The sequence below is a fragment of the Ictidomys tridecemlineatus genome, chromosome 12 (assembly GCF_052094955.1).
Source record: "Ictidomys tridecemlineatus isolate mIctTri1 chromosome 12, mIctTri1.hap1, whole genome shotgun sequence".
In the NCBI taxonomy this organism is placed as follows: domain Eukaryota; kingdom Metazoa; phylum Chordata; class Mammalia; order Rodentia; family Sciuridae; genus Ictidomys; species Ictidomys tridecemlineatus.
Genome location: NC_135488.1, coordinates 12,666,609 through 12,694,087, shown reverse-complemented (window position 1 = coordinate 12,694,087; position 27,479 = coordinate 12,666,609). Strand labels below are relative to the sequence as shown.

The window sequence follows — 27,479 nt, the reverse complement described above, 5'->3', positions numbered from 1 at the left end:
TTAACAAGGTCAGCCATACAGGAACCCAAAGGGTCACCCTCACTCTCATAGAGCTATGGGACCCCTGGGAGAAGAGTAGATGTTCATTTAGTCACCCAACAAATCTCTCTTGGGCATGGATTAGGCACAGGGGCCCAGTGAGCACAGTGCTGCACACCCCGAGTTCCCATTCTAACTGGGAAAATACACACACGGGTCTCCAACAAGCTAATGCCTGAGCAGAGACCCCCAAGAAAGTGAGCCAGGGCAGAAGCCCCAAGGCAGGGACAGGGTCAGCACACTCTAGACCAATATAACTACAGACAGAATCAGAAAGGCTGAAGGGACCAGCAGGTGAGGGCAGAGGTCACAGTGCCATGAAGAATCAGAGGATGTGTCATGGCTGTCGGCCTAGGGAGTGAGAGGGGGATGACCCATGAGCCCCCTTGCTGCTGCTGCTGCTGCTGCTGCTGCTGCTGCTGCTGCTGCTGCTATTGCAGGACCCTCTGCTGAGCACAGAGCAGCTCAGGAGGAGGCCACCAGAAGCTGACAAAGGACTGCAGGGCAGGTAGTGTACCCCTCCACCAACAGAACCCAAATGACTTCCTGATGGCTTGGGTGGGGATGGGAGAAAGGCCAGAATAGTCAAGGAAGGGACAAAGTTCAAGGCCCATACGTCAGGAAGAACAGTCAGACCATTCACTTTTGTCATCTCAATGGCTCACTCTGCACTGAATATGGACCATGGGCCAGGACTACATTCTCACCAGAGTCACAGTGAGTAAGATGACTCAGGAATGGCCCTAGTCCAAGGGAGGCAAGTTAGACAAACATAAAAGGAAGGCAAACTTAATTACATAACATACATTCTAATGAAAAGCGTCGTCTAGATGAGATCTGCAAAGGTCACAGAGGAAATAAAAAGCTAAGAGCTAAAGAGCGTAAGTATAATTAGGGGAGACAGGTTGGGAAGGCAGAGTCAAGGTGGGGCACGTGTCCAGAGAGTAAGGAGAGCAGTGTGGAAGAAATGGGGAATGAGAGGGGTCGGCAGTGCCAGGAGGTAGTGTGCCCACGCAGAACCTGTGCTCCCCACTAAGAGCCCTGGGAGCCAGAGAAGGGCTTAGTTGTGGGGATAACACACCTTGACTTTTAAAGGGTCCCTCAGGGGCTGGGGATGTGGCTCAAGCGGTAGCGCGCTCGCCTGGCATGCCTGCGGCCCGGGTTCGATCCTCAGCACCACATACCAACAAAGATGCTGTGTCCGCCGAGAACTAAAAGATAAATATTAAAAATTCTCTCTCTCTCCTCTCACTCTCTCAAAAAAATAAAAATAAAGGTTCCCTCAGACAGTTGCATGGAAAGTAAGTGGTAGAGAGGGCAAATATAGAAAACAGAGTCACAGATTCTTGTCATTCCAAAGAAAAGTGGTGACAGAAGCCTAGCGTACATTCTTCAGGAGCATGTGCTTCATTCTCCAGGAGCATGTGCTTCCACGAGACGGAGAACCCATGAACCCCAGGAAGGATGGGATGCCAGTGGCCTGAGGGGACCTGGCTATCAGTGCCAACAGAGGGAACCATGGGCCCCAGACCTGGAAAGATTAAATGCTGGAGGCCTGTGGGGACTGGACCATCAGGGCAGACACCAGGGATAGGGTGCCAGGGGCCTGTGGTGACTGGGCCACTATAGATAAAGGTAGCAACATAGAAACCAAGGGTGTGGGATAGCATCTCTCTGGGGCAGGAGCATAAGTCAATGACTCTTCCTTCATTCAGAAGCAACTGAGCAGGGGCCAGCCTGTGCTAAGTATCAAAAATACAAAAGGGATCATATTCCCAGCACCTGCACTGAAGCAACAGGAGAGAGAGCCAGCCAGGCTTAATCTCCAGACTCCAGGAGGCGCCTGGCAACAGTCAGCACAGGGATGGCTATCAGCACGCCAAGTCACAGGTGGAGAGAAAGCCCCGTCTGCTGAGTCATTTCCTTGCCACATCCTGGAGAGGGGAGGTGTAGACTTCTTGGGTGGTCCTCCCTGGGTTCACAGCAGGTCTCTGGCTCAATAGTTGGGACTCAAGACCAGCATCTCATGTAAGAGCTTGGCCTGGCACCATCAAGAACTGGTACAGAGCCCATGGGGAGCAAGTACCACTGTGTCTCTAAAACAGGTATGGTTGGGGGGCAGGGGAGTATCTTTGAGGACACATGAAAACAACCCGTCAGAGACAAGCTAGCCTAACACCTTCTGCAGAAGTCAATTTACATTAAGTGCTATCAAAAGCCAAATGGACACCATGAAGGCCTCTTGTCTATGTCCTTGACGATCCAAGGTGCTAGCCTGTGCCAAGACAGAAACTGGTTTGATGAGCATGAGACCTGGCAGGCAGCAGCTGTGGGAGGCACTCCAGGCCACGCCATCACTGACTCTGTTCTCACCCACCATATCTCCCAAAGGAAATCCTACCCTCCCCACCTGATATGTACCCATCACCCAACCTGACACTGCTGCTGGCCACACACATTGATGTACCTTGTTGCCTGTGCCACCCACTGGGTACTCCCAGTTCTATACCCCAAACACTCGGTTCCTCAAACACTGAAGACAGCAAAAGACTACCATAGCAACGAGCCAACAGCTTGCCTGCTGCACCAAGCCCCAGGCTGTATCCTGTAGAGGGAACTTCACCCTCACAACCCCACCAGAGCCACCCTCACCATCGCCATTCTGAGAGGCAGGGAAAGGCTGATTAAATTGTCCAAGGACAAAGTGCTAAGATTCGAACACAGGCAGCCCATGTGTGGAGTCAGTGGGAACTGCTCACCATCACCGCAGGTACAACGTGACCCCCACTCAATGCTCAGAGCATGCAGCCCAGCACTCTGAATCTCATGTGCCTATCACTGGCTTTGCTGACTCTGAACAGCTTGAGAGCATCATAACTCATGGAGACATCGACTGACAAAGGTGACATGGTCTCATTAAACTACAAGACAGTTTAAAAGGATGGCTTAACTACTTTGAACAAAGAATAGTTGAAGAGCCATATTAAGAATTATGGCTGCAGCTAGGGATGTGGCTCAAGCGGTAGCGTGCTCTTCTGGCATGGGTGCGGCCGGGTTCAATCCTCAGCACCACATACAGAGATGTTGTGTCTGCCGAAAACTAAAATGTAAATAAAATATTTTTAAAAAAAAAGATTTGGGGCTGGGGACATGGCTCAAGCAGTAGCACGCTCGCCTGGCATGCGTGCGGCCCGGGTTCGATCCTCAGCACCACATACCAACAAAGATGTTGTGTCTGCCGAGAACTAAGAAATGAATAAAAAATTCTCTCTCTCTCTCTCTCTCTCTCTCTCTCTCTCTCTCTCTAAAAAAAAAAAAAAAAAGAATTATGGCTATAAGCCGGGCACGCCTATAATCCTAGCTACTCAAGAGGCTGAGGCAGGAGGATCGCAAATTCAAGACTAGCCTTGGTGACTCAGTAAGAGCCTATCTCAAATAAAAATAAAAAGGACTGGAGATGTATCTCAGCAATAGAGCTCTGGGAATTCTATTTCCAGTAAGTACCACTGGGTGGGGCAGGAAGGAACAGTATTATGACTATGATGACCTTAACTTACTCTCAGGAGGCAACACAGAAACCAGTGCCTAGTCAGGTAGTCTGCGATGTGGAGGGGATGACAACCTTCCACTGATTTACTCTAGTCTCTCTGCTACATAAGAACACATCTCCTCCACATGCTGCCTGGGCCCAGGCCCCAGGGAGGGGCAGGGAGGTGGCCCCAGGGGAAGGTGGCCCCAAAGCAAGTATACCAGCTCAGCCCATCCCAGGATCAGGAGGCTCTATGGACACCTAGGAGGGACAGCAATACAGGTGCTTCCAGCCTAGTCACCCTGGTAACTACAATTAAAGGCTCTTCTACAGAGGCAGAAAGACATGACCTTCCAAACTGCAGCCATCCCAGTGAGTGCAAGTCTGGGGCAGAGCAGGCAATACTTGATGGCTGATGGGACAAAGGCTCTTGAGCCCCAAGTGCCTGACCCAGCTAGCTGGAGTGGCCAAAACAGATAGGCAGGTACCAGCTCCCTGTGTCCACCATCCTCGGTTGCTTCTCTCCACTTGGCCTTAGAGCCAGCTCTGCCTTAAATCAGAATTGAGGAAGGTGACCAAGGCTTCAGCCCAGCTGGACAACACTGAGTGCACAGGATTCATCACCCCAGGCCCCAGTGAGGTAGAGAAACAAGTCACAAGGGCCTGGATGGTACATGCCAGGTGCTGTTCAGGAACCTGGGCAGCCTATCTGAACAGTGTTCAGGAACCTAGGTCCCACCCTCAAGTAAAAAGGGTCTGGATGGTATATGGGTGCTGCTCAGGGACCTGAGACATGAGCTCTGGAGAAAACTGGCTTGTGTTCAAGTCTTGTCTCCACTACTTCCTAGCACATCAACCCAACATTCAAGTGTCACATCTGCAAGCCGGGGTTTATCAATGTGACTGCTCCAGAGCTGTCTTTAAGGTTCAAGTCAGATGCTGCACGGGAAGCACTTGGCACAGACTTCGTTCAGGCAAATGCCATCGATACTGATTGCTCTCATAATCACCCTCGTCATCATCATGATTACAGACAGGAAGCAGAACCGTGGACTGTGGCAGGCCATGAGAGGCCCTGTTCCCTCCACCACCCCTCTTCAAACCATAACCGTCATTTCTAGGAAAGGAGAGAACCCCCAAGTAGCAAGATCCCTAGAATTCCTGCACAAATTTCCCAATCTTAGTGGTTCAACATTCTCCAGAGCACAGCAACCTGTCACCCTTCAGGGTCTGAACAATGACTAGCATGGCCACAGTCAGCCTCCTGCTCGCCAGCAGAGCCAGGGGGTATGTAGTCAGGTCTGGGCCCCTGGGACCCCTGGACACTAGCAAGCCCCAGCAAGGGCAGAGGGTGCTCCAGGATAGCCCTTGGGGAGCTCTGTGCAAGGACAGTAAGCAGAGGATGCATCCAGACCTGACCACTCATTCTAAATGACTCACCTGTCCCCAGCCCCATAACTAGGAAGGATGTTATCAGACTCCAAGAACCAAAACCAAGACAAGGACAGCAAAAAGAGCAAGGCTCCTTCACTATAATCAGATTCCACCCAAAGAGGAAGAGGGTTCTGAGACAGGCCCTGGAGACCCATTCACATCCATGATTGTAGGGCCCCTGAGCAACGTGTCCAAAGATGGAGAAGAAAAGAAAAACAGAGTGGGCCTGGACTGGTGGTTCATGACAGGACTCACATAGAAATGAACACTCAGATCTCCTTAAAGCACTTCCTACTGCCAGAGCACAAAAGCCTTATGAGGTGTGTATGAACATGTTGCCCTTGCTCTGCAGAGTAAGAATCTACCTCAACCCCTGGCTGCACAGCCAGCCAAAGGACCTTTCTTTGCCACATGATCACTGACAGCCATGAGGCACCAGGTACACAGCCCTCAGAACAGCCCTACAGACAGACACTCCCTTTTGAGATAAGGAAGTGCACCGGAGTAAATCCACATCTACTCAAAGTAGCACCTTCCCACCTCCTGCCATGTAGAAGGACTCATAAAGCTTCCTGTCCCTTCAATGGCAGACATGATCAAAAGGAAGCACAAGCCCCACCATCAAGCTTTCCAGACCCCAGCTCTGTGGACTCAGAACACTAAGAGACAGAATTCCACGGTGGTGCACACCTGCAATCCCAGAAGTCAACAGGCTAAAGCAGGAGGACTGCAAGTTCAAGGCCAGCATGGGCAACTTAGGGAAACCCTCTCTCTAAATAAAAAATAAAAAAGGACTGGGGGTGTAACTCAGTGGCAGCAAACAGAAGCCCTAGGTTATATGCCCATCACCACAAAAAAAAATAGTAATAATGATTTCAGTCCAGTGTAGAGTTCAGAATCGTGCTGTACCAGTACAGCAGCCAGAAGCCACATGTGGCTCAATGCTAGAAATACTTTCTCATTCCTAGCTGGCTGGCGGCCAGCAGGTGGCTCTGGGGTACAACATCATTTGATCTTCCCTCAGCATCCATTAGTGCAGGATGTTCAATGTCCCTACACCTCATTCATACAGAGCTCAGGTCAGAGCCATGCTTAGTGGCCGACCCTACTCAGAATTCTTCCTGCTGGGAGAGTCACAGCTCTGCCCGGAAACAGGCCAAAGTCTATTACATAACTACCGAGAGGCCAACAGAAGCCTGAACTACCGCAGCACAGTGAAACCTCAGGTAGGAGAGGGACCTGGAGGACCCGCTGACTCACTCTCTGATTTCCAGCTTCGCAGTGACAGACACCACGTTACTGAGACAGCACACACAGGAAGTAGCAGTCTTCTGTCAGATCGGCAAAGGAGGAAAACTAAGACACCCAGGTGAGTGCTGCTCAGGAATGAAGGGTTTCTGCTGCTCTTGGCAGAGCAACGCATGGGGTTATGCGCAACATTTGTCTTCTGAAGGCCAAGCTCCTGGAGATCTGCATGCCACCAACTGTCCCACTGCAGGAATTCATCATAAAGAATTAAGGACCATGCTACAAAAGTCTATGACAGGGCTGGGATTGTAGCTCAGGGATAGAGCACTTGCCTAGCATATGGGAGGCAGTGGATTCAATCCCCAGCACCAAATATAAATAAATAAAATAAAGATACTGTGTCCATCTAAAACTAAAAAAAATAAATAAATATATTTTTTAAAAAGTCTATGACAGCAGCATTTAAAATCCAGAAAGGGGGCAGATAAGGAGGAAGAAGAAAAACACCCAGCAGTGGGCCCGTGAAGTACAGGGTAGCCACAAAATGGCATATTAAAAAGCTACTAAAATGAGAGGAATAAATGTTCAATTCACAAGGAGGACACAATCGATGGCTTGGTGGTAAGAGTGGGTAAGAACACCTGCATGACGACGGGAGCCCAGGCCACTGGTCTGCACAGCCATGGGAAGCATGTGGACACAATCACACCCCATGACACTGTAGTCTCAGGTGGACCATGTGTAGGCTCTGCAATGACTACACATCACGCAAGAAGACAAAGCACACCCCAAAAAGCCCTTTCCAGAACCTATGACCACCTGCTGGGCACTTGCCTGGCATCTGTCTGACTCTACCACATTACCTCCTTCTCACCATCTGAATTTTTATCAAATTGCCTTTAAGAGATCCATGGAAACATACCAGTCTTACAAGGTCTCCATAAATACAATGGACACCTTCCACCTAAGGCTAACACAGTCAGCTCAGAACATGAGGGCAGAGGCCAAAGCTGGAGGAATCCATCTCAACAACCAAGGCCAGTGCCACCCTGCCACCTTTGCTTTATGATCTGTGAATAAACAAAAAGGCAGGACCTCTCAGCCCCAGTACACAAGTCTCAGCATGTAGGGTCTCAGTTCTATCTCCTGAGTACCAGAGGTCCCAGGTCACCCCCATGGGGAACTGTCCACCCCCATCAGAGTGGCAGCCTCAACACCTGATGGCTACCCACATCCTTCTCCCCATCCATCCCAACAGCATGGTTCTTGGCACACAGATCAAGCCAGGCAACAAGGTGCTCGCCAGCCCCATTCATAGCTAACACTGGGCTAGGGGCCATATCACATGTCCCACGTGAAGCCGCAGTATAAAAGGCCAACCCACAAAAATAAGTCAATCCTCAAAAAACATTCCAAGCAAGGCTGGGACAGCTGTGGGGCCTCATGTCCCTTCCCTGAAACACCACCACAAAGGCAACACAGCACTCACTCTACAGATAAGCATGGAGCACTGGGCACTTCCACAGGGTGCCCTGAGGCTCACATCTCCACAGGGTGCACTGACTCTCAGAGGAACTTAGGGCACCTCCTGGGAGGTGGACAGTGGGCCAGAAGTCTGCAGACCACCTACCTATGGCACAAGCTGCTTCCTGAGACACAGACACCATCCCAAACTGATCGAAAAGAAAATCCCCATTCATATCCACAAACAGAGGTGGTGTTGTGCTATATGCAGATGCCTCCCCACCTTTCATGGCTCTCTGGGTAGATACGTGAACTTGTGGCTACTGGTCAAAGTAGAAAAGTGCCTCATGGCTGGCAGGAGAAGGATGCCAGCGAGTGCCCTTCCCTTAACAGTCCATTCTGTTTCGTGGAGTGAAATGAAGAAGATGGAAGAGCAAAGTGTTAAAGCTTTAATTCCAAATCACTTTTCATGCCTGTTTCATCTGACAGTAGCTTTGAAAGCAAAAGGCAATCTTTATCATTTGAGCTTTTTAAAGTAATTGATGTTATTATGTCCAACATAACCAAATGCTTCTAAAAGCTGATTTTCAAAGTGACATCAGTCCCCAAAATAAGAAACCCTTCCTTCTGGCTACTAATAAATTATTAAAACACATCTGCACAGGAGGACAAGACTGAGGTTTAATAATCAATGGTGAAGAGGCTAGCTCCAGGCTCTCCTCACAGACTCACCTGCCAAGCAGTCAGTCCACCAGGACACCCAGGCCTCACACCATGGTCACTGCTGCAACTTCTCCCTGTGGCTCTGCTCAAGGCAGGAGCCCAGTCCCATGTGGTTTTACACCCGCTAGATGTAAGCACAAACCAGACAACTCCTAGCTCATGGTGGAACTCCATCTTTTCTATCACTGACTGGTCTAGGACAGGCACACAGCCCAGTTTTGGCCAGTGAGAGGCATCTGCTGGATAGCAGTCCTAGAAAGATTTCCTTGTTCCAAAAAGACCCAAGAAAGAGGCCTCACCATTCTGTCTCCTGACACCCAAACCTGGGCAGGAACTTCAAGGCCATAAGAGAAACCAGCCTGACCAGACAGCTGGCAAACAAACGGACCATAAAAAGCAGCGCAACCCGTTATTCTGGCCTTTGACTCAGTTTCTGGCAAAACTCTTGGGATCTTTCTAAAACTCTTGGGATCTTCTGGGTGGCAGGAAGTCCTTTCTTAGTAAGGATTTGGGTTTCTACTAATAAGGTGACTAGGACAGGCCCCTACTTAACTAGGATGGGGATGAGCACAGAAAGACCAGTGATTAGAGCTGAGAACTCTCAGCCCCACTCACCAGCCTGGAGAGGAGGACTAAAGACTGGGTTGAGGAAACTCTTAAACAGCAAGATTCGGGAGCTTCTAGGTTGGTGACCACAGAAGGGGCACAGCTGGTGAAAGCAAGGAAGCTCAGCACCTGACTCCTGCCCCATGCACCCTCCCATGTGGCTCTGCCTGAGCTGGATCAGGATAGTAAATAAGGCACTTTCCTGAGCTCTAGCAAGCCACTGGAATAAGTCAGACTCTATGTATGTATAATATGTCAAAATGCATTCTACTGTCATGTATATCTAAAAAGAACAAAGAAAAAAAAAACTAAAGAGGGGATCATGGAGCTCCCTGAATTTGTAATTGGACAGAGTAGGTAACCTGGGAACTAGATAAAAGGACTGGCATCTGCATAAACCTGCAAACTCTAAGAAATGTTGAAACTGAACTGAATCATAAGACACTGAGGTGGTGTCAAGACTGGAGAAGCAGAAAAGAACACAAATTTGGTGTCAGGAGGAAAAAAACCAACACCAGGCCCTGGGATGAGGTCCTGTAGCCACCCATCTCTGGGCCTCCTTTGGGGCTAAGAAAGAATGTGCTCGATGCTCAAGCCAGTTGGCCGAGATTTTTGTCACTTACAAAGGCCTCAGATGGTTGGCATACTCTGTAGGTCTTTCATGAGGGCACAAGTCTACACACTTGCATCCCCAGGGGCCAGGTTTCTACACTATGACAAGGTCATTCCAAGCCCACACACTGCTAGAAAGATGAGAATAGTCCTGATCCAAGCAGGGACCCCCAAGTCAAAAAGCCAAGCCACCAGGAAACCAGAGGTACATGTTGTCAGAACAGTCACAGTACCCCAAGTGGAGTCACACTACCATACTATGGGAACTTGGAGCTTCCAATCCCCCACCATCTCAAACTAAAAGCCACCCGCAAATGCCACATCTCACATGTGGTTTGAGTTATTCCCCAGGACTTCTCAGAGCAGCGGTATTAGGGTTAGAGCATAGCAGAAGGTCTTCAGGTTACACATGTACTGTCCTCAGAAAGGATCAAGGTAGTTGTCAGGACCCCTTGGCAAGTTCTCATGAGGGCTGTCATAGAAGGAGCACACCCAATGCTCTTCCTGGTTTCTTGTGTGGCAAAGTGCTCCCCCATTACACATATGCCCTACCACCCATGAGGTCCCCACCAGAGCCAAGCCAGGCCTTTCGATCTCCAAAATTATAAGCATACCTCTTTCTCTAAAAAGTACCCAGCCTCAGGTACACTGCTATAGCAATGAAAATGGACTACTTTACCCAGTGAGACAGGAGAGCACCCCTCTGCCTAAGCCCAAGTGCCCAGAACACATGCATCCCCACAGACACCTGGTCTACCTGCTGGCAATGGCACTGTTCTTCTCCTTCAGGGCAAGTTCTCGCTGTTGCAGCTCAACAACAAATCTGGAGAGGTCCTCTGGAGTCCTGAGGGATAAAGAACACACATTCAGTTCCATCTGTCCCCAGAAGTGGGCCTAATTCCACATCTGGAATAGAGGTCCAAAACCATGCCATTTAGAGACCAGGATGAGTAGTCTATCATGTGACCCATGAGTGAGGCAGAGAGCACTAACCACAGCCCAAGTCCAGCCACAGCCCACCACCAGCCATGCAATAGCAGCAGGCTACCTTCATAAGCCTTGGCTTTATTTCACCTATAAAAACAGGGTGACACATAATGGTGTCACCATGCCAAGGAAATGATATTCACAAAGTGCTGCCCAGTTCCTGGCATGGAAATGATGCACAACAGCTCCTATCTTTGCTTTTCCTCCAAAACAGCTGCATGCACACAGAGTTAAGAGTAGTAATGAGTAGCGCGCTCACCTGGCATGTATAAGGCACTGGGTTTGATCCTTCAGCACCACATAAAAATAAAATAAAGGGGCTGGGATTATGGCTCAGCGGTACAGTGTTCGCCTAACACGGGCGGACCCGGGTTCGATCCTCAACACCATATAAAAATAAAGGCATTGTGTTGTATCCATAAAAAAATAAATAAAAATAAAATAAAGATATTGTGTCACCTAAAGCTAAAAAAAAATAAATATTTTTAAAAAATAGAGCAAGAGTAGTAATGGCACAGCCCCACACGCGTGCTACTGCATGATTCTCAGAACTATTCCAGATTCACTATCCCAGTGGATGCAAAGCAGTCCTATTCTTTATGTTTCCATATTTCAATGAGGAAATGGAAATTCAGAGATGCCATCTGGCTTTCCACAGTCCACTTGGTCCATGAGCTTAAACTCAAGGTGAGCCACATCTTCTGACTAGTACACAGAAGAACATATCCCAGAACTCTTGGTAGCTTTACGAGTAGCATGACACACATGTGGAGTGCACAGCAAGAGCTCCCAACATGGCATGGTAGGTGGCACACAAGCCCAAGGCCAAGGACACATCTTGCTTTCCTCTCCACCCACCACAGCAAGCACAGGGCTTATGGGGCCATGTGGTATGAGCCAACCCATGGCTCTGTCCCCCAAAGTGTCCCTCCACCTCACTAAGTGGATATGAAGAGCCCCTGCAGGGATCATGGAGGCCATTACTCTGGCTACAGCAAAGCAGCTGTCCATGCAAGGAAGAACCTGCAACAAGCTACAAGGAGAGTGCTGCTGGCCACCCTCCACAGCAGTGGCCTTTCTTACTGCCATTTCTCAGGCCAACACTGAAGACACTATATAGGGGGAGACACTCACCCTGGGCCACAGAGTATCTGGGGTCCCCATGGGCAGGGCCCTAGCAGTGCAAGGTACAAGTAAGCCACCCTCACCATGGTTTAGATACTCAGGACTGAACTCTGTCCTCCTGAAGTTCCTATGCAGAAGCCCTATTCCCACAGGATGGGATTTGGAGATGGGACCTTGGGGAGGTGATAAGGGTTAGGTGAGGTCAGAACAGTGAGGGCCTCACACTGGGGTCAGCATCCTGATAGACACACCAAGAGACTGCTCAGTCTCTCTCTCCTGGCCATGCAAGGACACAGCACAGGCAGCAATCTGCAAGGTGGGAAGGGCCCTCACCAGAGGCGGAACACCAGCCTCCAGAACAACAGGAATAAACTCCTGCTCCGAGCCCCATCTGTGAATTTGTCACAGCAGCCCAGCCACATTGAGAGGCTGCTCTGGCAGAAGACACACCCAAGTGGGCCAGTAGCACAGACACTCAGGAAATGGCTCAGGCCCAGCGTGACTCCATCTAGACACCCAATCCACAAGCACAACTTCATGTTTCTAAGTACACAGAAAATAAGTAAGATGTATGGAACACCCTTAGAGAGCTTCACCCCAAGTTTATCTGGAGTTTACTTCCATGTCAAGCAGGGCCTAGTGATCGAGGCTGAGGGGTCTTTAACTTCATGCGCCTCTGTGAACTGCTTACAATGAGAATTCATGTACTACACGTATGAGTACAAACAAAAAACGAAGGAAAAGCCACAGCAGGCTCAGAAGGTGAGGAAAGACGCCAGAAGCTCCCAGGCTGGGGAGCAGGGAGCCTGGCCGATAGGGGGTGCCAAGTGCACACTGCTCAGCCCAGCAGAAGCCCAGACAGGGGCGCAGAGAAAAGGGCACACAGAAAAGAAGGGAGACAAACCACGAGAAGCCCTGGATTCAGAACAAGCTCAGGGCTGGGAGAAGAGAGCGAAGAACTTGGCCTCCTGTCGCCTGTCCTCAGCTCCACGTAAGGAGGTGAGTCCACGTTGAACTGTGGATCATGGAGGATTTCTGCACAGTCACAGCCGTCATGCATCTCAAACCAAAGACCAGGGGCCCACACACCTCCAACTGGCAGGAAGAGTGTTTATTTTCCGGAAGCCTCCTGACCTGTGTGTGGTTAAAGCTACTCAGAGATGCTTACCCAGGGCGCTCCAGGGATTAGCTAAGTGCTTGTAAGTAGAAGGAGTCACGCCAAGTGCCATTATGGCCTAAAAATAACACCGACAGTCCATTCTGAAACTTGCACTTCACAACTACAAAGTGGGAGGCATTTGAGGCCTCGGGAGCCTCCGACACAGAGATGACAAGAAAGTGACAGTTCCAACTGCAGCCCAGGCTGTGACACCTGCTGCGGAAAACTCTAGTTTCAGCTGCGAAGCCTTTCACATCCTAACGGGGGCTTTCAGGGAAAAAGTCTTTTTGTTCCATCTGCAGCTGAATTTTGACGCAAACTCAGCTGTGTGCAGAATAGAAGAGGGCTGGGGGATCATGCCCACTGCTCTACCCCTGAGGCAAAGGCAGTTGCAGCCACAGCTATTTTGGGGTCCTATAGCAGATGCCACAGCACTTTTGGAAGCCTAAGTGCCAGTTCCCCCAAGTCTGATAGACACCAGATCCAAAGGATACCGAAGCCTAAAGTGAATCAAGCACCAACAGCCACAAAACCAAATGAGAAGCCTTGAGCTTTCTCCCGAGGTGTTATTATTATATATTTTTTCCAAAAAATAGGAACCCGCAGGGCATAACCACCATATTGCTGGGGCTGGGCTTCAGCCAGGGCCCAAACAGAAAGGAGAGAACACAACACAAACAAGATAGGCTTTTTGTTTTTGCAAAAAGGATGCCAAAACAGGAATGAACGGAAAATATTAGACAGCAAATACTTTTGCTAAAAATCAAGGAAATGGCAAGAACTGAGGGCTGCGAACCCCTGCAGGCAGCCCAGACTTTTCTCAATAATATAACATAACTGCTTGGGAAAAGGGATGCAGGTCACCCCGATCTGACATTGATGTGGCTGATATGGGGTGCCCAGGACTGAGGAGAGGAACTACTGCTTTCCTGGGGAGGAGAGACTAACTCTAAGCAGTGCAGTGGCTTCACCCTGGGCCATCTCTGGCAGAGCCACCTGCAGGGGCTGTGGTCACTGCCTCCCTGAGTAGGAGGTCCCAGTCTGGTGTTGAGGTCATAGCTACCCAGACTTCAGGAGACTCAACAAAGGGCATTAGCCCACCTCACCCTTTGAGTACAGGGTTGCTCTGTAACATCCAGGCCTTGATAGACAAGGCCACTGACAAATCTTCCAGAGCACCCATTTCCCTCCAGCACAGAAGGTCACTCCAGCCCTGTGGACGGTTCAGAGCTGGTTGCTCTCTCAGGCACAGTGGCCTGCCATGCCTCCCTCCAGGCCCATCCAAGATCAAAGGCCCCCAGCAACAAAGGCTGGAAGGCCCTCCCTCACACCTCAAAAGGATTTTCAAATGGAAACAAAATCACATCAACTATCTGAGAAGGAGGGAGCGGCAAGCTGCTGCTTCTCAGACTTGCTGCCTTCCAAAGCCAACAGCACGGTCACACTCGGCCTCAGGACCTTCATGTCCCTTTTCCAGAATACTTTCCCCTAGACACCCACACACCCCACTCCTTCATCCACCTCTAGGTCACAGGACACCAAGTTTTCAGCTGGATCTCCCAAGCATCCTATCTGAAACTGTGGACCCCACCCCCCAGCTTCTCCCTGCATCCCTTCCGCAGCCCACCACCATCAGATACCCACTCTGCCTGTCAGGTTATCATCATTCTCCCTCAATTACAATAAAAGCTCCCTAAAAGAAGAGACAGTTTACATTTTGTTTGTTTTTTTTTTCACTGGCGCAATCACAGGCTTCCAGAAACGTATGTGAAATGAAGGAAAAATCATGATACCTTTCCAGAGCAATACCATGCAGCTCAGCTCTGAGAAGTGAGAACTCAGACCACTGGATTCTAAGTCCAGGGTTACTGATTAAATAAACTTCACCCACCCATACAACAGTATCTGTGTAAAATCAAAAGAATGCAGAATCTTTCTACATATTAAAATGAAAGATCTCCAAAATGCACTGCTAAATAAAAACACAAAAAAACAGAATGTAAGTGTTCTATGCTGTCATCTGTATGAAAGAAAAAATACACATTGTTGTAACTGAATTATACTCGAGGATGAAGAAGAAATAACAATGGCTTCCAGCAGAAGAGGACAAGAATGGCCTGAGAGATTTACCTCTAGATACCTTTAAAATGTATAAAATATTTTGTGCTAAGGAAACATATAAAAGCTATTTAATAAATAATTTCTCAAAGCTCAGCACTGTAATCTTGTACTGCAGAATCAGGTGCTAAATGAAAATTTTGTAAAAAGAAAACAAATTATTCCCACAGCAAATTAATGCATAGAAATCTAACTATGACCATTTACAACAAAACAATGATATCATTTCTTAAAAATGTTCAGCTGTGTATAGGTAATACCATAAACAGGACAATGATGTATTAGTGAAAGGCCTCCTACCTAAAATAATTAAGCCTGGCAACTGATCCCAAAAGGTGCTTGGTTAAGAGGGGAATGGAATGATACATGTGTTTCAAACATCTTAACTTAAAACATAAAAATACACAAGTATTCCCTATGCTACAAATGTCTTCTTCAAATACAGGTCAACTAGAGCTTTACCTTATATTTTTGCATAAAGCACACACACAACAAGTAAGTCATGACTTTTAGGTTGGTTCCTTTGAAGTGGACACCTATAGTCTTCCTAGATTTTACAACTTTTCCTCTTAGTCTTTCATAGTCAATTTGTCTGATTCAACATCAATGTTTCAAGAATTTGTCTTTAAGACTTTGCAAAGGATCCACCTTCAAATTCAAAGAAATAAGACTTCTGCTACACTGAAGCAGCCTTCACAAAGTATGTAATGACAATAGCAATGGCCACCCTAAAACAGATGCCAGTGTGGTGGTGGGTGGAGGCCATACCTCTTGCCCCTAGCTTGAGTGTAGGCACATAGATGACTACCTGGGGCCTTTGAAGACAGACTTTTCCATATGAAATACATTTCAAACTTTTAAAAAGTTAAGAATGGGGCCAAGCACAGTGGCATACACCTGTAATTCCAGCAGCTTGGGAGGCTGAGGCAGGAGGATCATGAGCTCAAAGCCAGCCTCAGCAAAAGCAAGGTTCTAAGCAACTCAGCAAGACCCTGTCTCTAAATAAAATACAAAATAGGGCTGGAGATGTGGCTCAATGGTTGACTGCCCAAGTTCAATCCTTAGTACCAAAAAACACAAAAGAAAAAGAAAAATTAAGAATGACTCACTGGTATGAGAATTATGGTGCTGCAGGATCTATCTGAATTTTCCAGAATTGAGAACAGAGTATATTGGTGAGAGCCATGTGTCAGCCATGTGTCCAGAGCTACAACTCTGCCACCCACACACACCTGCCCCATACTGCAGCATCTGGACCACAGGAATCATATAGAGAACAACACACACACAGATTACACTCGTTTTCAAAAAACAGACTCCACAAACCTCAGAAGCATTAAAAAAAAGGGGGAGGGCGGTGGAACAGAGCTAACATCTTAGATTCAGAAACCAGGCCAGTGCTCAAAGTCTAACTCCACTGGCTATCAACTACATGGCCTCCAACCAATCAGCAGACCTCTCCAAGTCTCAACCCCTCCTCTGGAAAATGGATGTCAAAAGAGAGCCAGGCTTAGCAGTGAGACTATGCCCTGGAGTCAGCCAGGCTCAAGTTCAATTCCCATCCCAGCCCCAGCTTCCTAGTCCGTGAAATAGGATCATGTCTCCCAACCTGACTACCAAATTAGGGACATCCAGCCCTCTGTGAGCCTTTGTGATGATCTCTGTCTCTCAGACAGTGTCCAACACCACCCCTACAAACCTCTACCAGTTGCTTGGGCACTGATAGATGACAGGTTTATTGGTTCTAATAACAAAACAGAGAGAGTAAATCTGTTTGATGACAGAACCAGAGTCTAAAACCTCACAGAGAAGTAGAAAGAACAGGTGGACTGTAAGCGAGAAGTAAAACCCCTGCAGGGGGGCCAGAGGGCGGGGAGAATCAACTCTTAGAATATAATGGGAAGGACAACCCTGATTCACCAGCAGCACCTATGGACAGACTTGGGCATCCTGCATCTGGGGCAATCTCACTCAACAAATCCAGCGAGCACTGCCACATGGTGGTCTAGTCCCAAGCCCTGAAGAACTCTCTGACACACATACACAGACCTGGAGACTTCCCACCTGTTGAGGCAGGCAGGCAGTCACTGTGATGAACCCAATGTGCACTACATTCCCAAGGAAGACCAGTGGGGGAAGAGGACAGGTAACAAGAGTGAGGTGTGCAATCCTCACAGGCGGTCAGGAACCATGTCTGAAAAGGTAACACCTTCCACAGACTAAGCAACACAGAAGTGAGCAGTGCAAGCTCAGGGGGAAGAATTTTCAGAGGCTCCAGGTCAAGTGAAATTGAGTTGTAGCTGCAGGGTGACAGGAGAATTCCACCCAAAGAACTTCTTGGAGAGAGAAAATGTGTTGTCTCAAGGGGAACTGCACACACTCAGAGAGCCACACCCACACCTGTGTGGTTCACTGTATGCAAACGTGCAGCGCCACACTGGCAGGCTCAGGGAATGCTACAGACTCAGGTCTGACTGAGAAACCATCAACTCAGATGGCTCAGGAGTGACACTGCCTGGAAAAGCCAGGAGAGCGCTGCCACCATTGGGTCCACCTCCCTCCACCCCACCACCTGGATGCCACCTCTGTGGAGCTGGAAGAACTAGACCATGAGCAGCGGGCGGCAACATGGAGTGGGCACATGACCTTGGGAAGAGCAAATTCTGTACCCAGGTGACTTCACAATGAACCAACACCTTTAGCCTTGGCACAAAATTACAAATGTGTGGATTTCAGCTCTGCAGGATGGAACGGGGTGGAGATAAGGGCTCTGTGAGGTGGCAAACTCCCAACCCTGAGGAGGTGCAGCAGACTAGGGCTGGCTGTTGGAGGCAGGGCAAGACAGAGTGACTCTGGGGACCACAGGGAGGCGCACAGCGACAAGACGGAGCAGGAAGGGGGACCCTGCAACTGTGTCCTCACTCAGCTGTGGTTTTGCAGCTCCTCTGCCAGGTACTGGCCTCCCACCCCCTGCCTCGTGAGGTCCAGATCTCATCAGCTGTCCAAAGCCAGCAATGCGGCTTAACTGCTTCAGGCAAACGAGCCTCATGGGTCCCCAGATACATGTAAATAAAATGAAGAAATTTCAAATTTATAGTTGCTGCCTTCGAATTCTTTCTCCCGGCTCAGGAAGGATTAAAAGGACTTCAAAGCAGCCTGGGTCCCAATTAAGCCAGTGTGACCACCGCAGGGATGCTGGAACACTCCTCTGATTAACAAGAGGCGTGCTTTGAACTGTTCGTGCTAAAAAAAGCTCTTAGAACCTCTCAAACAAATGCTGTAATTTCTCTCCCACTTCCCTCACTCTTTGGAAAAGTTGATCCTCTGAATGCTTTAAACATTCAGATAGCAGCTGGATAACAGCCCCAAACACAATTTCAGCGAGGAGCTCAGAACAGGAGCAGGGACAGAGGCCTTGCGCAACTGCCCAGAGGGCTGGGCTTCCAGGACAGCACTGGTGGCCTGAGACTACACAGTGTCAACACACTGCTATGCGGCCAGTGCAGCAAGGCTGGGAGAAAGGTCTGGGCAGAAGATCAGATTCTCCCTTCACCTGAGCCGAGGATCCCCACAACGTGGCCCTGGAGAACATCCTTGACACCTACCTGAGCAGTGCTGCACAAAGTACCCGCACAGAAATGGCCAGAGCTGCTGGAGACTGGGGTCAGTAGAACAGCAGAACCCTCCCTCCACATCAGGGGCAAGCTCAGCTCGTGGGGCTGAAGTGCCAAGGTAAGCCACAAGAGCTCAGAATAGGAGCCCATCTACTACCGACAGCAGTATCCAAGGTGCAAAGTGAAACAAGACGCCCCATACAGTGGTGATTCACTCTGGGCAATACAACTGTGGTTGGAAGTAAGCTTGGGAGCCAGTTGGGGACACCAATCACACTGTGACTTCAGAGATCCCAGCGCATGGTTCCTGACAGTCCCACTCTCACCGTGCCTTTAACATTAAGCATTAGGAAAGCCTTCCTCGAATACCTGAGGCCCAACTATTCTACCTCTGAGGATTTCTTTCAGGGAGAGGCAGGAGATCAGGGAGAACAGTGAGTTAAAAATCAAGTCAATCTGGCTGCTGGGGAAACAATCAAAGCAATGTGTGAACAAAGGACTTTACCGGATACAGAAACTCAGAATGAAGCCATCATTAGCGAGATGCTCTCTTTGAACTCACTGAGTAATAAAAGGAGAGAAAAGGTCTCAGAACTGTGGAAAAGCAAAAGCCACATACAGGCAGAGCTTAACTGTGATTGCAGGCTGGCCCTCAGCTTGCTGTGTGGCCCTGGGCTACTTACTTAACCTTCCTGAACTTTGGTTTATGCATCTTTAAATGAGAGTAATGAACTAGGATGCCACATCCTGATTTGTGATTCTCTCCAAAAACAAAAGCTGCCTAAGACTCTGTTCCCTCTGATTATATGAATGATGCGAGAGAACAAGACTCCAGGCAGAAGGTGTAGCGAGACCAAAGTCCTGAGGCAGAGCCACAAAAGGGGGACCCTGGGAAGGCTTAGACAGCAGGCCTGGGGCAGGGAGAGGCAGAGGGCACAGAGCACATGGGGGGGGCTGCAGTCAGAATTCCAGATTTGATTCTAAATGGATAGATGCTTAGACTGCTCACCTCTGCGGCCATATTCTGGAGGTTTTGTAAAAGGAGATGAGCACCCAGGTTCACCCAAGTGCTACTAGTAGCAGGGAAAAGAAAACAACCCAAACACCCAGCAATGGAGAAGAGGGCAGGTGCGGGCAGCGAGGCTATGAAATGAGGACTTCACTGCAGGATGAGTGAGGACCACGAAATGGCTCTGCACAGAACTGCAGGTCCAGTGCTCAAGGCCCCTCGGTGCTGGAGTGCCGAGAGAGCTGCAAGTCCCAGAGGGAGATAGGAATTACCAGGTGGGCTCTGCACTGAGAAGGGTTTATAAATGGTGAGACAGCACTAGGGGAGGGCCAGGAGCAGTGACCTGAGAGAAGTTGAAGGGACAGAATCAACCGGATGATAGGCAGACAGAGGAGGGGGATCAGGTACAAGACCAGGGAACTGGCTGGGCACAGCAATGGAGCCAAGCCCCAGCAGAGACCACAGGAGAACGGCTGCCCGTGGCCATGGCAGATAGTCACACAGGCGCTCAACAGCAGAACAGCTTCCTTTTTTTAGCATTTCCAAGATCACTGTTGGAAGACAGATAATTTGCCAAGACAGGCAGAACTCAACGGTGCCTCCATGGGACCCCGTGTAGCTCGCTGCTATACTTTCAGGGGAAAAGAAAACTACAGAGAAGACTCTAAGAATCCCAACACTCACTTGAAAAGAAACAGCAAGTAGGACATTCACTGGGCCTCCTGAGGCCAGAGCTCTCTCTGTCCCCATTGTACAGATGAGCTTTGACAACCAGCCTGGGCCCACGCAGCCAAGAGGCAACAGCAAGAGCAAACCAGGCTCCTAAGCAGAAAGCCAAAAGGCCAGTCTGCCTTCCAGGACACTGGAACCAAAGTGCAGACACATGCGCATGCGCATGCACACATGTGGTCACTTTGCCCCCAAGAGCACCTCCTGGTTACAGGGGGAAATGCTTCAATGACACATGAACACGGCAGAAAGGCACTGCAGCTGAAGTGAGCAGTTACCAGGTTTGCCTGGTCTGGGCTCCACTGCTGTGGCACTTCCAAGGGCTCCAGTGAAAGAACAGAACCCACCCATCACACTGTAAAGGGCACATGCCACACACAGTGTGAGACCAGAGGAAATGCAGCAGACAAGTCAACGGAACCTGGGTTCTTAGATCCACTGCAGCCACTCTCCATGCTGAGCCTGGGCCGAGTGAGCACAGTCATGGAACTCACCCAGGGGCACCCCTGCGGCAGGGCCCTTTGTATATCACACTGGCCTTTTTCAAAGAAAACAGGCACTGATTTCCTCAAATCCAAGGGGAACTGCCAAATATAAGGCAGATGAAAGCAAGACAGATATTTTTTTCAGGACACAGAAAAACACTGGGCAGCTCCCAACTCCTGTGGAAACCTACAGGGTGTAGGGTCCAAGGCACCTCTAGGTACCTCCAGGGTCTGAAACTCAACTAAATCCCAAAGCACATCCTTAGAGTTCTCAGTTACTGGCATGTTACAAACACCACTGGCCACATAGTGCCTCATACAACCCTCAAGCAGGAAGGACAGGGGTCCCATGGCTGCTGAATAGATGAGACAGCCGAGTCTCTGGGTGGCACATCATTGGTGGCTACTGAGGCAGAGTATGACCTAACTGTGAAGGCTGCTCTCACCAACCCACTAACCTGTGAAGCAGAAACAACCCTTACCAAGGTCCTACAAAACCATCCCAGCTTCATGGGATAGTGAAGGACGGGTAGAAGAGGCCAGAGGAGGCTTCAGAGGTCCTGATCTGCTTCTCTCCAGTTACCTGGAGGCCTCGGGTTAACAAAAGGTGGAAAGCAATGGGGTGTGAACATCACACTACTTGGGCTCAGAGGTGGGGGCTGCAGAGGGAGAAGGGATATCTCGTATGTCCCAGGTGAACAGGTGCGTGAGGGTGCAACATGCCTGAACCCAGCTGCCCACCTGCTTACCCTGAGAGTGAATCATGGTAAATTTGTGGGCCTGGCTTCATGTAGTTGTCTCCCCAGCATCAGATGTTCTAGAAAACAAATAACTTAGGCCTCAAGAAGGCTGTGAAGGGCAGCATCCTGCAGACTTTCCAGCAATGCTGAGCCAGAATCATCTGCTTACTGCACTGCACAGCTCAAGGCCAGGAGTTCTCAGGAAGCTCTTTGTCTCCTCAAGACACAAAAGCAAAAAAAGGCCACATGAGGTATTTTGCATGATTCCATTTACTCAGCACCACTCAGCACCAGGTACCCAAACCTCACAAGAATTGTCTTGTTAATTCACACAGCCTGAGATGGCTGTCATTCCCCACATGACAACTACAAACTAAAAGCACAGTTCCTTGACCCTGGTGGGCAGTGCATTCAGGACCCAGCCTCAACCTTGGCGTGGTAAGCTGTATCCTTAGGATGGCTGCAAATTCTCCTTGCTGCATTTGCTTGCTGAGTCTGACATCAGCAAAGCCTACCTTCACGGGTAGCAGGGAGGACTAAGTTGGCACCACCAAGCTCAGGGCATTGACAGGCACCTGCAGTTGCTCACTATGCTGCATTTGACCCTCATGGCCCTGCAGGGCCAGGTCAGAGGGACACAGGCTGCAGTACCAGGCAACTCACAGAAACACTTGTTCAATAGTCTGTGCACACAGGAGGACCCAGGAGAGCAGACACCTAAATGTACACCTCTGGCTGCAATAGCAGCCCCTGCTGGCACCCCAACACTGGCAGTAGACTCTCCTTTCCTCCCATTTGTAGAGACATTTCTACCCAAGTGACACAGTAAAGAGTCAGCCTACTAGGTCTATCAGAGAACAGTAGCCCCTGCTGCCCTGTATCTCCTGTACCAGTTCCCTGCCCTCGCAGCACACACTGGAGTCCCCTAAGCCAAGCCCACTGGGAATGACTTCTCCTCTCAGACTGCACTGCAGCTTTCTTGAAGCATCACCTCCAACTTCCCAGGATGAACAGGACTTAGCTCTTGCTCCTCACCACTGTCCTCAAACCATGGGAACACCCCCCCCCAATCACTGTTGTCAATGACACAGCTAAACCCCAAGACTGGAGATTTCTTGTCTGGTTCTAGAATCAATCCACTCGCACAGAGGCCATGTAGCAAAGTGTGATTATTTCCACTTCCTGCACTACTTTGTGTCTTCTCCAAAACTAATGAAGGTTTTTCATGTGCTGGTCTGTGTAGTTACTACCAATGCCCCCCTGAGCTCTGTGAACTATCAAATCTGCTCCCAAGATGTCAGAGATGCCAGGTTGTCTATCGGTTTCAGCCTCAAGCTGCCCCAAGGAGGACTGAAGACCCTCTGCCAGGGGCATGGGCAGCATCTCAGGTTCTTACTCCCATGGTTAGGAAGGTCCTGTCCCCTGCACGCAAGCCCTTCCTCTTCACCAGCTACTCACTCTTCCAATAGGAGCTTTCTGGAAAAGGATATGAGGGAGATACTTTTTTGAGACTTTATAAATCTGCTCTCCCACTGACTGTTAATCTAGGTTGAGTGCCAGGCACTGTGGCATGCGTCCATAGTCCCAGCACTGGAGAGGCCCAGACAAAAGGGTCTCAAGTTCAAGGACAACCTGGGCAACTTAGCAAAACCACATTGCTTAAAAAAAAAAAAAGATGAAAATTCTTTTCCTACAAGCTCCTAAAGACATTGCTCTAGTCTCTACTAGACTCAGATGCTGCTGACAGGGTGAAGCCCATGCTGACTCCAGATAAATCTGTGTTCTACTCTCATCCTCTGAGAACTCAGCAGAGGGGCTTTGCCCAGCAGTCACAGCCTCACAACACGTGTCTTGGTGATGGCCTGCATTGCCGACTCTCATCCACTGACAGGCCCCTTCAGTCTTCAGCCCTGAGTTCTAGGGAATATTGGGGAATATTGGAACTGTTCCAAGGTCAAGTGCTTCCCATTTCTCTGCTGTACTATCTGAACGTGGTCCACCTGGATCGACCCTCACCTTCTGTTTTTCTCACTTCATCCTTTTGCTTTTCTTTCTGGGAAATTTCCTCAGCTTCCCAACACGTACGTTGATTTTCTTCCCACATCTGTTCAGTGTTGATTTCCCAGGGCTCTCCTGGTTCACCTAATGTTCTTCTTTCAGAGAATTCTTTGCCTGTTAAAATACCTTCTTTTATTTCTCGGGGGATATTTACAAAAGGTTTTTTCCTTCAAGCTTTGTCCTTGCGTAATTTCCATTTCCTCTAAGTTCCTTTACCTGGGCGCACCTCTCCAGGCACGGATCCAGCAGAGTTCCCCACATGAGAGCTGAGAGGTCTCAGCACCACTGCGTACTCCTTCTTGACATGGCCACGTTGTCTAATCTCTTGCTCAGTGGACAAGAATCTATCTCCCAAGGCTCTGGACCAAGCAGGACAAGGGCTGGTACCTCAGCATCAGTCACATGCAGTTCGCCTCCTCCCCCAACCTCCAGGAAGCAGGCCACCCTCAAGAGCACTGTCACAGGGACAGCAGCATCACCCTCTGCCCAGGACCTTCCAGTCTTCATTGGGCTGGGCAGAGTAGCCTGGCCAGGGCACTGAGCTGGTGAGAGCCCTGGGGCGCTGCCCACCTTTCAGCTGACCAAGTCTGTCAAAAATCATTCTTATTCATCGTTGTGGTCTGGAGGGGTGGGATGCTGCAGCTCCTGAGCTGTGGGAAAACTCAGCGGCATAAATCAAGTTGGCTCTCATCTCCCCCAAATTAGCACTTGGTTTTCTCAAGTCCATTGCCAACTCTTCTAATACATATTCTACCTTCCAAAGGACAGACACTGTTGCTTTCTTTTCTTTTTCCCTATTCACATGAGATTTTGCTCTTATTTGTTTTGGGGTACAGGGGATTGAACTCAGGGGTGCTGAGTTACATTCCTAGTCCTTTTGTCTTTATATTGAGATAGTATCTCACTGTTTCTCAGGCTGGCCTTGAACTTGTATTCTCCTGCCTCAGCCTCCCAAGTCACTGGGATTACAGGCATGTGCTACCATGCCCAACTGAGCTTTTGCCTTTTACAACAAACTCTCTTTACTGTTGTGGATTAGGTTTCAGGAAGATGAGAAACAGATGTGTATATCCAATCCACCATGTTTACCTTAGTTTCTCCCATACCCTTCTCTGCCCCCCAAATTGGTCCTAGGGGAAAAAAAAATCTGACAGCACAATTTCACATTGTACCAGTATGAGAAAGTTCAATGATCCATTTTCAGAACATAGTATTTAGCCATAACTAGGATGTAAATATCCAACTGTAGCCATTTTTATCTACAGCCCTTTCCTTTGCCCACCCTAATTTTAAAATTAGTCAAGTACAGAGATTGTAACCTCGAGCTCCTCCTGATAGGGCAAGGGGGAACACTGCATCAAAGATACAAGCAGGCAGACTGCCTATCCAAGTGTACTTGCTAGCCAGCTTCAGTGGCATGCCCTTCTGGCAGAAGTAAAGTCGCCTTAACCACCCCCGAGCACATGTTAAACTTCTTGCAGCACCTTGGTATTTCTAACACCAGTAAGCCTATTCCTTAGGCTTATGTGAAGACCACCCAAGGAAGGGCCCACACTGAACCTGAACCTGAACCTGACAAAGCTGAGGAATTCATGAAACAGGGGCTAGATCATTCCTTCTTCCAAGGCTCTGGTTCTTCCAGTTCTCAATGAATCCCACAATTACCTAAAAAGTATACAAAATAACCCAAGCAGAGGAAACACAGGTTAAAACCAAAGGAAATTTTAAAAATACAATGGAGAGCATTCACAAAGTCAAAATTCAGTTGTTTGAAAAAAATCTAGTAAAGCTGACAATGTCTAGAGATAATTATTACGATAAAGAGAAGACACAATGGCCAGTATCCGGACAGAAAAGTGGATGGCCATTACATCTGGCAATCCAGATGTACACATTAAAATCTCAGTTAAACATGAAGTCAGGAAGGCAAAGGAACCATTAAAGCAGGTTACTTCTGTCCAGCAGACCTGGAAGTTAGATTAAGAAATATCTACTTCTATATTATACCTTCCTATAATGTTTTTTTTTAATTGGTCCTAGGGGGGAAAAAAAATCTGACAGCACACTATTGTATTTTAAGTTGTTATGGAAGATTTCCTATATGTTGGAATGGCAGATCATTCTTTTTTTGGGGGGGGGTTGTAGATGGGCACAATACCTTTATTTTGTTTTATTTGTTTTTATGTGGTGCTGAGGATCAAACCCAGTGCCTCACACATGCAAGGCAAGTGGTCTACCAGTGTGCCACAACCCCAGCCCAGACAGGTCATTCTGTCATTATTATTTTCTTAACTTTAAAAATATCTATTGTCTTTTTAAAATTTTCTATATTTAAAAAAAAAAAAGGATCCATAAAACATACAACAGTGAAGCAGGGAACGCACCCACCAAGTTCACCACCAAGAACCACTACCACTCAGCCTAATGCTGGTATGTCCTGAACAGTGGGTTACATTAAGAACAGGGAAACAGGGCTGGGGATACAGCTCAGTGGTAGATCACCAGTCCAGCATGCATGAGGCCCTGGGTTTAATCCCCAGCACCATGAAGAAGGGGGAAAAAAAAGAAAGAAAGAAAACAAAAGGCATAAAGATCAAAAAGATGCAAAATTGTCTATATCTGCAAACATCACTATTGCTTTCATAGAAATTATTTTTAAAAAATCGTTTCTCATCTATTAGCAGTTAATATCCTAAAGCAACATTTATAAACTTCTATTCAAAATAGCATTGGCAATGCAAAATACTTAGGGTTAAATTTACTGAAAGGTATGCAAGATCTCTTCATAAGAAGATATGAGAAAAACGATTGCTAAGTGAGTGTGTTACAAGAGTCATAAGATCAGAAGAGACATCAGCCTTCTCAAGGCTGGACTGGCACAGGCAAAATGTTATCAGTGCATATTCCAGAATAGCACTTCAGCTGGGAGTCCCAGAGGTCCGTGATTACCTTCACATCCGGGGATCCATTTGAATCTCAGGGAAAGCACTAAGCAAAATTCTCAGGAAATAATCCAGTTAAGTTTTTCCATGTCAAAGACCACAAGCTCAAAGGTAAAGGTGCAATTTAAGCTATTATCTTCCTTTAATCAGAATCTAGCATCATATAGGCTGGGGGTCAAGGAGGGCAGCCTTTCAGATGAGGCTCTGATGTTCCATGAAAAAAAGTGGGGTAGGGGAGCTGGGGACTCCCCCAGCTTGCTGAATCTCCTCGTTTGATAGCCTTTCACATGTTCCTGGAATTTTTGTCTCAGTATTCTGTGTTTGTTGTACCTCAAGACTGTTTTCACTACAAAAATCATGTTCATCCATTTCGATGAATCAGACATTAACAACCATGAACTTCTTTGAAACAGGCTTAATCAGTATCCTTAGTGATATTATGTCTAATTTTTTAATTGCCTTTTTTTATCTTTGTTTTGGATGCCACAGAAACAACTCAATTTCCTCGTCACTCGTATTATTATTATTATAAAACCATATCAGACATTTCACATTTGAAAACTATCGGTAATAAATTACCATTGGCAGTAAGTCTATCATCTCTGGACATCTTCTGCTTCGCTCTAACAACACTTGCCTGGAAGTTCGGTGTTAACAGCAGACCAGGGCTCCCATGCTCAACAGAGAAGGGCACATGCAGAGGCTCATTCAGGCAAGGGATACCACAGGCCTCGGACAAGTGACACAGGGCACAGGCTGCAGAAGCAACACTAGACTATTTCCAGACACATCAGCAAACTGAGATAAGACTTCTGAGCTCTTTTTAGTCCAGAAGCACACGGTTTTAGGAGACTGTTA

The 27,479-nt window shown here is 48.3% G+C and overlaps 1 protein-coding gene across 1 annotated transcript in view; it reads right to left on the bottom strand.

Annotated features, from left to right (window-relative positions):
* The window catches only part of LOC144369506 (uncharacterized), a 377,412-nt gene that overhangs the window by 186,989 nt on the left and 162,944 nt on the right, over positions 1–27,479 (bottom strand). Inside the window, exon 17 of the mRNA XM_078029783.1 lies at positions 10,413–10,499. Coding sequence (XP_077885909.1) covers positions 10,413–10,499 — 87 coding nt within the window. The remainder of the gene's footprint in view (positions 1–10,412; positions 10,500–27,479) is intronic.